Below are 13,544 nucleotides of genomic sequence, written 5' to 3'. Positions count from 1 at the left end.
TTGTGGGTGGCTTAGTCATTAAGCATCTATCTGTCTTCAGCTCAGGTCATGATCCCAGGGTCCTGGGATCCACCGTGTCAGGCTTCCTGATGAGCAGGGAGCCTGCTTCTCAACCTCTCCTACTCCCCCTTCTTGTGTGTTCCCTCCCTTGCTGTGTCTCTTGTCAAATAAATAAAATCTTTAAAAAAATAAAACCAGCGTAAGATTTGAACACTTTCCAAAGAAGACAGAGATGGCAATTAGCACATGAAAACATTCTCAATGTCATTAGAGAAATACAATTAAAGCCACAATGAGGTATCACTACAGACTCCTAAGGATGACTAAAATGGAAAGATGTCCATACCAAGGGTTGGCATGATGTGGAGCAGCTGGAGCTCCCATGCTGATTGGAATGCAAAATGCTACAATCAATTTCAAAAATGGTTTGGCAGTTTCACAGATAGTTAAACATATACTTGGGCGCCTGGGTAGCCCAACTAGTTGAGCATCCAACTCTTGGTTTCGGCTGGGGTCATGATCTCATGAATGAATCTCAATGATGTTAAATAAAGAAGCCAGAACCCTCCAAAAGTACATAATTTAGGATTCCATGTCTGTAAAATTCTAGAAAATGCAGACTAGTCTATAGTGGCAGAAAACAGTTAATTGGCTGCCTGGGCATGAGGTAGGGGCTGGAAGAGAAGATTGAATTACAGAAGAGCATGGTAAAATGACTTCTGTTGTTTATGGAAATGTACGTTATTTTGATTATGATGGTTTTATAGGTATATAAACATGTCCAGACTTATTAAATTACACACTTTAAGTAGATGCAATTTATTGTGTCTCAATTATATCTCTAAAGCTGTTTTTAATAAGACTAGTAGCAATACAAGCAGAAAATATAGCATATATCTTGTGCTTATCAATAAACATAAATGTTCTAAACCTACATATTAAAAGAATTGGCTCACATAGAAACAAATACAATTACAGGCTGTGTATAAGGTACAAACTAAAACAAAGTGGTTTAGAATGAGGGTAAAATTACGGAGAAGAACATACAAATGAAATGCAAAGAAACCAGAACTTACAATCTTATAGAATGAATTAATGGTAAAAGTATTAAGTCAAAGAAGGGTTCTGTATAATAAAAAGGGGGTACAACCCAATGATAGCCCAAGAGTTATTATATATCAAATAACATCATTTCCTTAAAATATACAAGCAGTGCATAGAAGAAGAAACAAATTTTGTGTGATATGTGTATAATGTGACCTTTATACATAAAACAGACTGTCTTCTTTATAAACACTGACTATTCAGACAAATTATTTAAGTAATATTTTTATGTTTTTTATTTATTTTTTAAGGATTTTATTTATTTATTTGATAGAGAGCACAAGCAGCAGAGGCAGAGGGAGAAGCAGGCTTCTCATGGAGCAGGGAGCCCAATGCAGGGCTCAATCCCAGAACCCTGGGATCATAACCTGAGCTGAAGGCAGACACCTAACAAACTGAAGCACCCAGGTGCCCCTAAGTAATATTTTTATAACTTAAAAAGTTAAATCATAAGGAAAAATAGAAAATTCTTTGCTTTATCTGAAAGTGAGGAAAGCCTTGCTGATTATGAGGTAAACTCTGGGAACCATAAAAACAAATTTTAAAAGTTTCACGATATAAACTTGTTAAAAAAAATCTACATGGCAAAAAAAAATTTTTTTAGGTAAAGTCAAAACTCAAATGAGTAGGGAAATTTGGAATTCATATAGGAATTCATGGAGGTAATCTCCTTAATATATAAAGAGTGCCTCCAAATCAATAAGAAAAAGACTAATGTTCTATAAGAGTAAGGGCAAAGTATGTAAATATTTCATAGTAAGGAAAAGGAATGACTTTTAAGCATTTTAAAACATATTTAGCTTCATTTATAACAGTAGAAATGCTTAGTAAAAGCACAATGACATTTTTCACGTATCCAACTGTGGAGACTCTAACAATAAATCCCTATGTTGGTAAGGGTGGGGAGAACACACTTCCTATCTGGTAAGAATTTAAATTGGCTTAGCTTCTATGAAAAATAATTTGACAATAACTTTGAATATGTATATGCCATGTAATCTGGTAATTTTATTTCTAGAAATTTATCCTATAGATCTATCTCCCTATATGCAAACTGAATATATGGATATTTATTATAGCATCACTTGTAAAATAGAGAAAAAGTAATTTATTAAATTTATTAGAAAGTCAGGCTACATCTATACATCAAAAAGGATGAGACAGCACTAGTAGCTAGGCACTGTATATAGTATGCTATCATTTTTTTTTAATACATCTACTATGTTAGTATAGGCATAGATTTTCTCTGGAAGGATACACAGAGAATTGGTCATAGCACTTCTCCCTGTGCTTAAGGACTGGAATTGGAAGGAGCATACTAATTCACTGGTAACATTTGGTACTTTGTGCACATAATACCTAATGAAAAGTATTCTTTGCCTTGCGAATCAATCGAGAACCTGAAGGACCCTATACAATTAAATTGTCCAATAAAGATTATGAATGTTTTAGTAATAAAAATAGCTGACTATAATAATTATTACATGTTGGACACTGTGCTCTGGGTCCTTTACAAACAACTGAGTTTTTCTAAAAACTCTTGAAGGTAGTTGCCGTACTTTACAGGTAAAGAAATAGATTCAGAATATGACCTTAAGGACATGCAGATAATAAGTGCCCTCTTAAGAAGTTCAGTTGAATTAAAAAAAAAAAAAAAGTTCAGTTGAATTAGGATTGAGAAGTAACATCCAAATACACATCCAAGCTTCTCCCCAAAGCATTTCTGGATGGCTTGCATGTGTGCTGGTAGGTACATGTGTCAGGTCCATGGATGTTTTCTTATACTTCCAAGAAAAGACAGCCATCGTCTCACTCAAAATTATGTGCATTAGGATTGGAGCTTGTATGATCCCAGCACGCTGCCCATATTGGAAATACCAGCCGCCAAGATAAATGTTGTCTCTTGAGAGTAAATATTTTCACGTTTCTGTGTAGCTATGATGTGGCCTTGTTGGACGGTTTTATTCCATAAAGAAAAGGAGGTTCTTCAGCAGAGGGACGAATGTTAAATTCAGGCCAAGCCTTAAAAATAAAAATTGAAGTAAAATGAGGGGAAAATTTTGAAATGTTACCCCTCCCCTTTTTAACCTAACATTTTTTTAAATGAGGACTTTCGCTTCTATCACTATAAATAATTGATAAGGCTTTGTATTTTGAGCAAGGGTAAATTTCTCAGGGTAAATAAATTCCGTTTTATTCTTCGTTACTCAAGGGATCTTTTTGACAGTTGATAAACCGGCCTATGTATTTAAGTAATTATATGGTACATCTTTGGGTATCTTAATATAAGTCCCTTCATACCAGATTGAGTTTATAGCATCTGGAAGTTTGCCTGCTCCTGGCAACAAATTAGGGCTTGCATTTACTACTGACTCACTGTACCATTTAGTTTGTGGTGGATTCCTGTATATTTTTTATCCAGTGCTCTTTAGAAACAAGTTACACCTTGGAATTTTTTCCAGTTTTATTGAGATATAATTGACATACGGCATTGTATAAATTTAAGGGATACACCATAATGATTTGACTAACATGTGTTGTGGAATAATACAGGAATGAAGGTATACTTTGTTTTACCCAGTAAATGCATTATTTAAAAGGAAGCATGTAAATGGAATTACTGAACAATGAATCTTTTTCAGCTTAGTCATTTTCAAGGTGCTTTGTTTTTCCTTATAATTCATATTTATTCAGGTTCATTCTTTCAATTAGCTTTGTTTCCCATGGCAAGTAGCTCCCTGTGTCTGCAAATACTTGTTCAGATAAGTAAACATTCGTTGCAACAGGCAGATTCACATGCACCCTCCTTTAGAGCCTTGTCCATCGACTGACTAAATCTCTCTGCATAAAGCTCAGCAGCTCCTGTTCTTATGTGAGACTGCAGTTAGGCATTGCTGTCTGTCTGAAGGTGTCTGGCCGTAAGAAATCCCACCTTTGGTTTAATTCTCGCAGGAATATCTTCATTTCTTCCCATGCTCCTTCTTGTCCGCATCTAAAATCATCAACTGTTCAAAAGCAAAAGCACTGGTTTTTTTGAAGAATGGCTTTGTTGGAGGTCAGTTTCTCCAAGTGTGGCCCCCACTCTTCTCCAGGTTACCATGGATGGGGCGGTCCTTGCTGAGGGGTGGACTCTGGGTACGGGCGGTTCTGACATCGGCTGTGGAGACCAGTCAAGCTCCAGAGCGTTGCCTTGCCCTTGCAGGACCGCATCCCTCCTGCATCGTCTCCTGCTCTGTGGGGGCTGCTCCTCAATCCGTGTGGAAAGCCGTCTGCAGAGTCTGCAGTAAGGTGCACGCTTTGAAAGTCACCGTAAGAAATAGGTTAGGCTGTGTGACTCAGCCACCACATCCTGGGTGGGAACACTGCACTTCAGCCCTAGTTCCCAAAAGAGAAGCGATAAGACAACTAATAAAAGAAGAGATTGCATATTTGGCAGCTTAGTAGGTTCTGAAGGTACCTGTTATGTGAAATCATTGATGCAGACTAGAATCTGACCTTTCCCGTGCTCCATACTTTGTGATAAGATGTAACTGAAGCAGTGACCTTGCTGAGAGAGCAGTGACCTTCCTGGACACAGGACCAACGCTTGTAAGATGACATAACTGAGGCCCAGAGCCCTTATATATCTTGTCTAGGTGGCACGTGGGAATTCGTCTTGACCTGGACTGTTAAGCTTGCAGGATACTGCCTGAGTGAAGGCTGATTTGAAAAGAGAGGAGTTCCTGCCTTTGAGGAGCTTTTCATCCAATATAAATGGTAGAATTCCTTCGGGACACATCTCCCCCAAGGCATGTGAGTGTGTTCTTGCCCACCTCTCCAGCAACAGCCCTTGGCGGTTCATATTTTCTGAGCTCTATCTGAGGTCCTCTCTTGTGACTTGTCCCACTGTCCCACATCCAACTTCCTTGTAATTAGGAGTGACTCCAAATTGGAAACAGGTTCTCCTCCAGTGTTTGTATCTTCTCTAGCATCTGTGTCTGCTGGATTGATGGACCATGTCCCCCCAGCCCTGTGCATGCGGTAAGTTTTCTGCCAGGGTTCATTACATAGCTCAGTGAGCCGATCCTAGGCAGGCGTGGGAGTGACCCAGTGCCAGGTTCAAAGCCATCGCCTCTAACAAACAGGCTTAACTTTTCTATTTATTTATTCAGTGAAGCACTGTTGATTTTGATGAAATCCAAGTTAGCACCTTTGCGACTTTCTAATCGTACCCATGGTTCAGGCACTTGTTTGAAATATGGCTCTTTGAAAAGATGGACTATTTTAAAGTGTGTGTTCATGCAAAATAAATTATGAATTCCTTTAGCCACCTCTTCTCTTTAGAAATAGCACTCATACATATTTTATACATAAATTGACAAGGATGGCAGAGACCTCATCTTCCCTGTAGCAATTTGAGCCAGACTGATGGAGGATTTATTGCTTAATTATACTTGTCAGCCTGACATAAAAGTCATTAGTTCTGGAAAAACATGTTTGTCATACTGGGATTATCGCTAATTAATACAGTCAATATCGAACATATATTTAAAGCCAAACAGAGTTGTAATCTCCAAAGCATATGTTCTGGACGACAGTGAACTGATGGTAAACCCCCTCAGGTGGTGAAGTGGTGCTCTAAGAACAGGTTTGCATTTGAGAAGAGGAAATGTCATGTTGTGCCTCATTCCCTCGGCTTTGAATACAGTGAAATCCGTGCTCCTGGCGCTGACACCCACTGCTGATGAATGATCAAGGTAACTAAAGAGGTCACGGAATGTGACTGTTGTTGGTGAGTGACTGTATTCAAACCTGGGGTCCAGCATGTGGTTTTCCCAGTATCAGAATCCACTGACCAAGTTGATCACTTCAGTGCCCACACATGGTCTTACTCCCTTTTCCTGAATCACCCATGAACTTGGAAGTCAGCAGGATACACGAGGCAGTCCAATGAGGCAATCCCCTAGCGGGAATGGCTGCTTCTGCCCAGTGTCCAGGCGCGTGCTGGTTTATCGATGGTCATTGCCGTGAGGTGATGCAATGCTGCTGACCTGCCAGGGCAGTGGTCATGCGCCCTGCCACACTGGCCCAGCATCCTTGTGGACACGCTGCTCTGGACGGCAAAATCATTCTGCTGTTTCCAAGCCTCTGCACAGTTCACAGCAAACCCATTCATAGGCTCCTACGTGGGTCTGTCTCTGACATAAACGTAGATATCGGAAGTTGGCTTGGGCAGAAAAGGTTCAGTTCATTGGTGCTGTGCAGCACTAGCCCAAAACAGTTTCCATTATTTTTTTCCGTATCAGTTAAGAAGTTTGCAGCGATCCACCCTGTCCTAGAATACTTGTGTTCAGTAACCAGAACAGTTGTGAGAGGTCAGGGTTGTTATTTATCTGTTTTATCAGGTCCTCTGTGCAGTAATCCTCTTGTATAGCTCTTTATTTAAATCACAGGACGGACTGAAATATTAACTGACAAATTAGAGCTAACAGTTAAAGTGGCACAAAATAGACTTGCTGTAAACATCCGGAATAATTGGCCAGGGAGCACGTACTTTACTTTGCCTCAGTAAAGAGTGCTGAGTTGTGGACATCATTTGGAAGGCTGTTGGAAACACAGGCTTACAGGTTTCTTGGTGGAACCCAGAAGACAAAGGCATTACTGGCTTCCCAGGTAGGGTGTGCAGGATGTTTTCTAGGACTATTCCCTTTGGGTGGGGTGTTAGGTCACTTCCGACTTCTTCCCGAGTTGTTTTGTTGGAAACTGAAGGAGGGGTGCCGTCAACAGCCTCACAGAATACCACCACCTCTGGATACATGATGCAAAGCTCTTCAGAGCAGCTCTGTGAAATGTTGAGATTTATTTGGAAAAGATTCCCTCAGTGTAAGCCACACCAAGTGTCTGGCCCCCTCTTTGGAGAGGCAGACACAACACTAATTACATCTACTCATGGAGGAGACTCGGCAGGGCGCTGCTGTTTCCAAAACCACGGTCATTTGATTTAGTCAGACTCTGTGTGGTTCCAGAATAGGGACTGCTGTCCTGTCATAGTTGGCATCCAGGATGTCTAGACAAGAGAGATAATTAAACTCTTGAGTCATTTGGTTCTAAGACACATCAATAGAAAAATTAGATGTGGACTTGAAGAAGAATAATTTTGTTTCATTTCATTTGAAACTCAGATTCACACACTTACACAAACACGGTATTCCCTTAAGCGAGGTCGACTCTAGTAAGGCTTGCCCTCATTGGTGTGCATGATAGTCGAAGTTTGGTTCCTAGTATCTAACGTAACTAGCTATTTTTCTCTCCTGAATTTCTAGCATCCCTCCTATTCCTGATGCAAACACGTAAGGACTGAAAATTACCCATGTGACGAGCTTGGTAGCTTTGCCTCCTCTGAGAATGCTTTGAATGCCTTACGGATTCCTTTTATGTATTAACCCATAAATATTAATTTTAAATAGTAATATGAGACTTTATTTACATCTCCTCCCACAACTGAAGATTATCACAGTCCAAGTACATATTTGCTCAAGCCACAGACAGCCACCTCTTAGCCTGCATTCAGGAGCAAATGAAAGTGCCATGAGAAACTTAAGCACTTTGTGGAGGCTCTTGGCCACCTGCTCTGGTCACACAGCTAATCCCACACCCTTGGGCAGTGGTAAGGGGAATATGCAGATAACCATAATGTCTTAAGTGATGAGCGACATAAGAGAAAAAATGCTCAGACACCAATAGGCCTTGAAAATTGACTGGTCCAGTTGTCTTTCCCTGTGTGATAGATTTAGTAGCTTAGCTAAAACTATTTGATTTTGTTTATAATTTTGTGAGTCTCTAATTTGGGATGGGCATGCATGGTTCATTTGTCTCTGATCCACATCGTGAATTTTGGGGCATTTGGCACCAGAGAATCCACGCCCACAGTGGCTTCTTCACTCCTCTGTCTGGGGTCTTGGTGCTCTGGGGCCTCCCCTCTCCCCACATGGCATTTTGGGTTACAGGGCCTCTCTTGGTAGTGAAACTTCTTCTGTGGGGACTCGGGACTCTAAAAGCGAGTTCCAGGGTACTAAGGAGAAGCTGTAAGGCTACTTCTGACCCAGCCTTGGAAGTAGTCCCATATGTCACTTCTTGTGCATTCTGTTGGTCAAACAAGTTCCTAAAAGCAACCCAGATTCAATAAAGACAGATTAGATGATACATGAGAGATGCATTAGAGATAGTCCTCTCCAGAGCAGAAAGCTCTAGTCTGTTAGAAGAGCTGGTCGTAAAACTCCTTTTGGGAATAAATCAGTTTTGCCCAATAACTGTTTTGTATTTGAGGAGAAAGCCTGAAATGTAACACATTGTTTGTTCTACTTGTATTTGATTTTTGTCTCAATGCTGTGAAACCAGTGCTCCTGGCTTTAATCCTGGTGATAATGCCAACTGTGTATGGACAACAGTGACAAGTGAGGGTTGTTTTAAGTGGGGGTGGGGGGGCTGGGAATATGATGGTGCCCCTGACCGAAAGGGGAAACCCAGGAAGAGAAAAAATTAGGGCCAAAGAGTAGAGTGATGCCTTAGACCACAAGTAACCAAATGCCCTACTAAAAGCAGCCTTAAAACCCCTCATTTTTCTCTTAGAAGTTGTCTGGAGCAGGTAGTGGCAGATGTGGTTCAACTCACAGATGTCAGGGCTTGGCCCACCTCTTTGAGAGGCTCTGGACCTTCCTTTCATGGTGCTAGACAGCCCCCTCCACTCCAAACCTCACAGTACTCTTGTAGTAACAGAGAAAGGAAAGAAATCTCTCCTGACGGCTCCCCTCCCAAAGAGCCCCACACCAGATTTCTCCTAAGTCCCACTGTCAGTGTTGGCTCAGATCTACATGTGCTAGCCACAGAGCCTGGGAGAGTGGGTATGGGCACTTTCAGGCTTGTTCACAGGAAGCCAGCTCAGCTAGTCGGGAGAAAGGCATTAGGCAGGTAACCGACGATGTCTGTCACAGTGATGAATTCCATTTTCTCTCCCTACACAGTTGATAAAGGCTCACTTAGCAGCCTTATAGAGCTTGAATTAGGTAGGCTTAATCATAACTGTAATAAATTAGTATTTTCTAGAAGCCAGTTAGTTTCTCAGTGGACTTTTCCCTTCTGCTCTGTGATTGAGAGCTGATCCCACTGCTTCGTAACAAATAAAAGATTTGAGTGTTTTCCTCTTTAACTATGTGAATGAAGCCTCTGTGGCTGCCATAAAGACATGTATCCATCCTATCAGACGTCTGCAGGATTACCTTTCCAGTATCATTACATATTTGATATCTGCATATGCGCTCTTAGATAGGTACCTGCTGCCTTCTAGGAGCCAGCAAATTCTATAGGTGTTATGAGCCATGTTTGTTTTAGAGTCTGGGAGCTCAGAAAACTCCCTGACATTTCATCTGCATTGGACCAGGACCACCAATGCTTGCTCCCCTGAGAGGCAGAGGCGGGCTGAGTGGAACAGAACCTGTGACAATAAAGCTAAGAAAGGAAGAAAGGGGCCAAGCTTGGGCAACTGGGATTGCAGGTGGTGCAATGTATATACTTGTACGTTACATCGAGAATATCTGCGAAGATCGACTGCCTATGCTGGAATCCTCTTATTCTGTGGATCTGTAATTGTAATTGTCTAATCTGTAATTGCCCAACTGTGGTATTTTTCACTCGATAAAAATCACATGCCATAAATTTAAGCCGAGGTGTCACGGTGGGCACCTTGGTGAATAAAAAGCGGGGGGGGAGGGCGGGGTGGAGAGACCTGAAGAAGGAAGCTCTAAATTTCACCTTCTGTCTGTAGCAGTTCATTCAGTCCTCAGACATAGGCTGAGTGACTACCTGGAAAACAGATAAAGCTACTCACAGCGCTGAGAGAGAGTCAGCATTCCGGCCCCTCCGCTCCCCATAGTAGAAAAGCACAGAGGGGAGAGCAGGATCCTCCAAGCAAGCTAGTTGGGCTGGTTTTCCTTACAATTGTAAAGTACCTAGTTTCCGAGTTTGAGTTGGTGTAATAAAGATTATATTATGTTACAGTAATTGTGTTTGAGCTATATTACAGTGAGTGCCAGGAGGAGGCCTTACCTGCCTTTCTGTATGATATTTCAGAAATAGATTTCAAAGTAATTTGTTACCTTGGGGAAATTCGTATTTCCAAAATACCTGCAATGATTGACGCAAGTCAGTGCATCTGTAATTTACTAGACGCTGAGTTTCCAAAAGTCCTATTTTAAATGTTAGAAGTATTGTTGAAAAATTGGTACTTCTAACAAGAGAAGAGGGTAATAATGCATTAGATACTTGCCAGAAAGAAAGCAAAAATGGACTTCAAGCTTCAACTCTATTCTGATCCCCCCTACCCTGCCCCACCGCCACTAACGGAATCTAGCCCCACTCTTGGCTTCAGTATGCACACAAGATCATTCTGAGCCCAATTTGTGTCATCAAGGGCAGTCTGCATCTCTCCATTTGTTTCTGAGGATGCCATCGGTACCCTCAGGGGGCCTGGTGTGGACTGCCACCTTTTGCTCCAAATCGCAGTCCTGGCTTACCTCCCGGTCTTCTGAGGGCCAGCTATGCTTCTCCTCCCAATGGGTGCAGCCTGACACGCCGCCAGCACTCAGGACTCTGTCCAGGGAGGGCTGCTCTCCTGGCTTCAACAGAGGGAAATCACTGCGAGAACTGGAAGCAACGGAGAGGTGGCTGTCAGTCCAATTCTGAAGCTCCTCGGCCATCTCTGCCCCCAGGGGAGTCTGTCACCTGCTGGTCCAGAGCCAGTCCCTACTTTGTGGGATTCATTTCTCCCTGCAGAATCTCTTTTCCCCCACTTCTCCATCTTCGCTACAGCCAGAAGCTTCTGAACATAGCCTGCCTATGATATTTTCTTAATCAAAAAGTCTCAGAAAAAGCATTTCCCTAACCCAAGAGCGTTCACCTTTCCTAACCCTGGTCATTCACATTGAGCCACATAAAAGGCAGGCAGAAGGGCGCCTGGGTGGCTCAGTGGGTTAAGCTGCTGCCTTCGGCTCAGGTCATGATCTCAGGGTCCTGGGATCAAGTCCCACATCGGGCTCTCTGCTCGGCAGGGAGCCTGCTTCCCTCCCTCTCTCTCTGCCTTCCTCTCTGTCTACTTGTGATCTCTCTCTGTCAAATAAATAAAATCTTTAAAAAAAAAAAAAAAGGCAGGCAGAAGACTGAAGTTGTTCATTTTAAGTGGGCTCACCATTCAAGGTGTCCTGGGTCAGGCATTCAAGGCTTCAGAGTCCCTGTGCTTCCTTCCCTGTTGGGGTTGGCCAGACGGGCGGTCAGCCTGGGTTGTGTACTCCCCTGTACCATGAACAGTTCCTGGGTAGGACTTCCGTATCGGTAGCCTCTTCCATGTGATATGCGGGCTTATATTAACCTGGGTCACAAGAATAGTTTGAGTAGAATCTGTCAAAAGGATTGGGCCCACCAACAACATAGGGCCTGTAGAATGGCTATTTCCAGCCTTTCTGGGAGGAGGATAGAAGTGTCTGTGGGTTCCCATGCCCAGGGCTGTGCTGGATTATGGGATGAGCACAACGCATCCTCCCTGGGCATCAGCTTCCCAGCAAGTTTGGAAATATTAAAACCAATCAGCATATTATGGAAGGGAATATAAAAATTTACAATAATTTTCAAGTAAAATGTTGTAAGAGGAGAAACTTCACTACAGAGTGCTTTCCCAGATGTCTCCAAGGTTCAGGTGACTTTCTTCCAGTTTAAGGCAACTTTGATGGAAGTTTGAGAAACACTATACTTAAGAAGGTACGATCATACAAAAATTTATGGCATTTTAAATGGAGTTGTTATGGCACTTGTGAACTCCTGATTTGCTGGTATTTCTTATTTAATGCAAAGTATATGCCATAAAACTTTTGTTTCGAGTTGAGATATTTGTAAATTTAATACTTTTAAATGCAATAGGCACTTTTTTTTTTTTTAAGATTTTATTTATTTATTTGAGAGAAGAGGAAGCAGGCTCCCTGCCGAACAGGGTCCTGGGCCTGGGATCATGACCTGAGCCGAAGGCAGAGACTTTAACCCACTGAGCCACCCAGGCGCCCCCAACAGGCACCTTTTTAAGGAAACCTAAAATTAGTTTATAAATGATCACCCCCTGATTGTTAGTTTTAGAAGTTTGAGTTTAATAAAATTGTTTTTTTAAGTTTTATTTATTTCACCTAACTATAATATAAACATCCATTTATCTTGAAAATAGCTATTAGTTTGGCTTTCAAAAAATGTCACTTATATCAAGGCCATTAGATTTATCTGACTCAGACCAATGAAAATTTAAGACTATTTTTGTTACTGGAGTTGAGTAGTCTAAGAAGTCTTTTTTAGATTTCTGGCCATATTAAATATTTAGGTTATTTCCAATACTTGTATTGTCTTAATGAAGCACGTAGTACAAAACAGTTCAGTCACGAAGCTCCTCAGGGCAGATGATTAAATAACCATGAGATTAACCAGGCTAACTTCAAAGTTGATTTGGAATGTTGTACTACTTTTTGCTTTAAGCAATTATGTTAGTCAAATATAAATGTTCAGAGTACAATTTCATTAACATGCTTTATATGTCCAGCTACTTCCAAATGCTTTCTTAGTCCTCATACAGTGTCATTATTCAATAAATGTTTAATAGAAAGGCTCATTAAAATTTTATTTATTATACTTAATGTAAAAGCATAGAAATGAAGATAAATTAGGTTGACGTGGAATGGATAAAATGTAATTGAAATAATTTGGAGTACAATTTAAATAAACTTCTTCGTTAATTTGGAAGTATTAAAAGAGTGTGACCACAGCTTAAGATGTGTTCAAATATATCATTATGGAGAAAATAGGAATATTGTCTTACTGGTTTTTAGGTTCTTTGAAAAAGGCTATTAGCTCGACTCTAAAAATAGAAAAGATAAAATTAACTTAGCTTCCTTATTTATTAAATTAGTAAATGTCTGGGTTAAGCAACTACTTATGCTCTGTTCTCCATCTTACGTAAATCTTGTATGATTATCACTGGCTAGAATAATGTATAGAAATCCTTACAGAACACTTTTATTTTTTCAATGACTTTTTTTTTTTTTGCTAGATTACAATCTCTATTGCATGGGGAAAATATAACAAAATGTCATTGACTTAACTGCTGTAGTGTTGAAATAAATTTTAAATTTTTAAATAAACACTATTAATCTAAAAATTCAATCAGTGAGTTAAGGCAATATGGAGAAACTGTATGTTTTTCCAGAAATATGATTAAATCAAATCTTGCAAACTAGTAAATTAACTTTGATTTGACTTAAATATTGCTCATACTAAAAGTGTTGAGTAAAATCAGAGTTGTGACTGTTAGTTTCTCTATAATTCAGGGCACAGCACAGGGATAGGTTCCGACTTTTTTTTTTTTTTTTCAAGATTTA

The 13,544-nt window shown here is 40.6% G+C and overlaps 1 protein-coding gene across 3 annotated transcripts in view; it reads left to right on the top strand.

Annotated features, from left to right (window-relative positions):
- Positions 1–13,544, top strand: part of PELI2 (pellino E3 ubiquitin protein ligase family member 2) — a 184,253-nt gene that overhangs the window by 148,108 nt on the left and 22,601 nt on the right. Inside the window, exon 1 of one of the 3 annotated variants that reach the window (XM_032875319.1) lies at positions 5,791–5,840. The exons of the other annotated variants lie outside the window; for them this stretch is intronic. Within the exon in view, the coding sequence (XP_032731210.1) occupies positions 5,832–5,840 (9 nt within the window). The 5' untranslated portion in view covers positions 5,791–5,831. Of the gene's footprint in view, positions 1–5,790; positions 5,841–13,544 lie in introns of those variants that run through there. 3 annotated transcript variants of the gene reach the window in all.

The sequence above is a fragment of the Lontra canadensis genome, unplaced genomic scaffold (genome assembly GCF_010015895.1).
Source record: "Lontra canadensis isolate GAN:19392208 unplaced genomic scaffold, GSC_riverotter_1.0 scaffold55, whole genome shotgun sequence".
Taxonomy (NCBI): domain Eukaryota; kingdom Metazoa; phylum Chordata; class Mammalia; order Carnivora; family Mustelidae; genus Lontra; species Lontra canadensis.
Note: the sequence above shows the minus strand (reverse complement) of the source record. Positions and strands in the feature narration are given on the sequence as shown.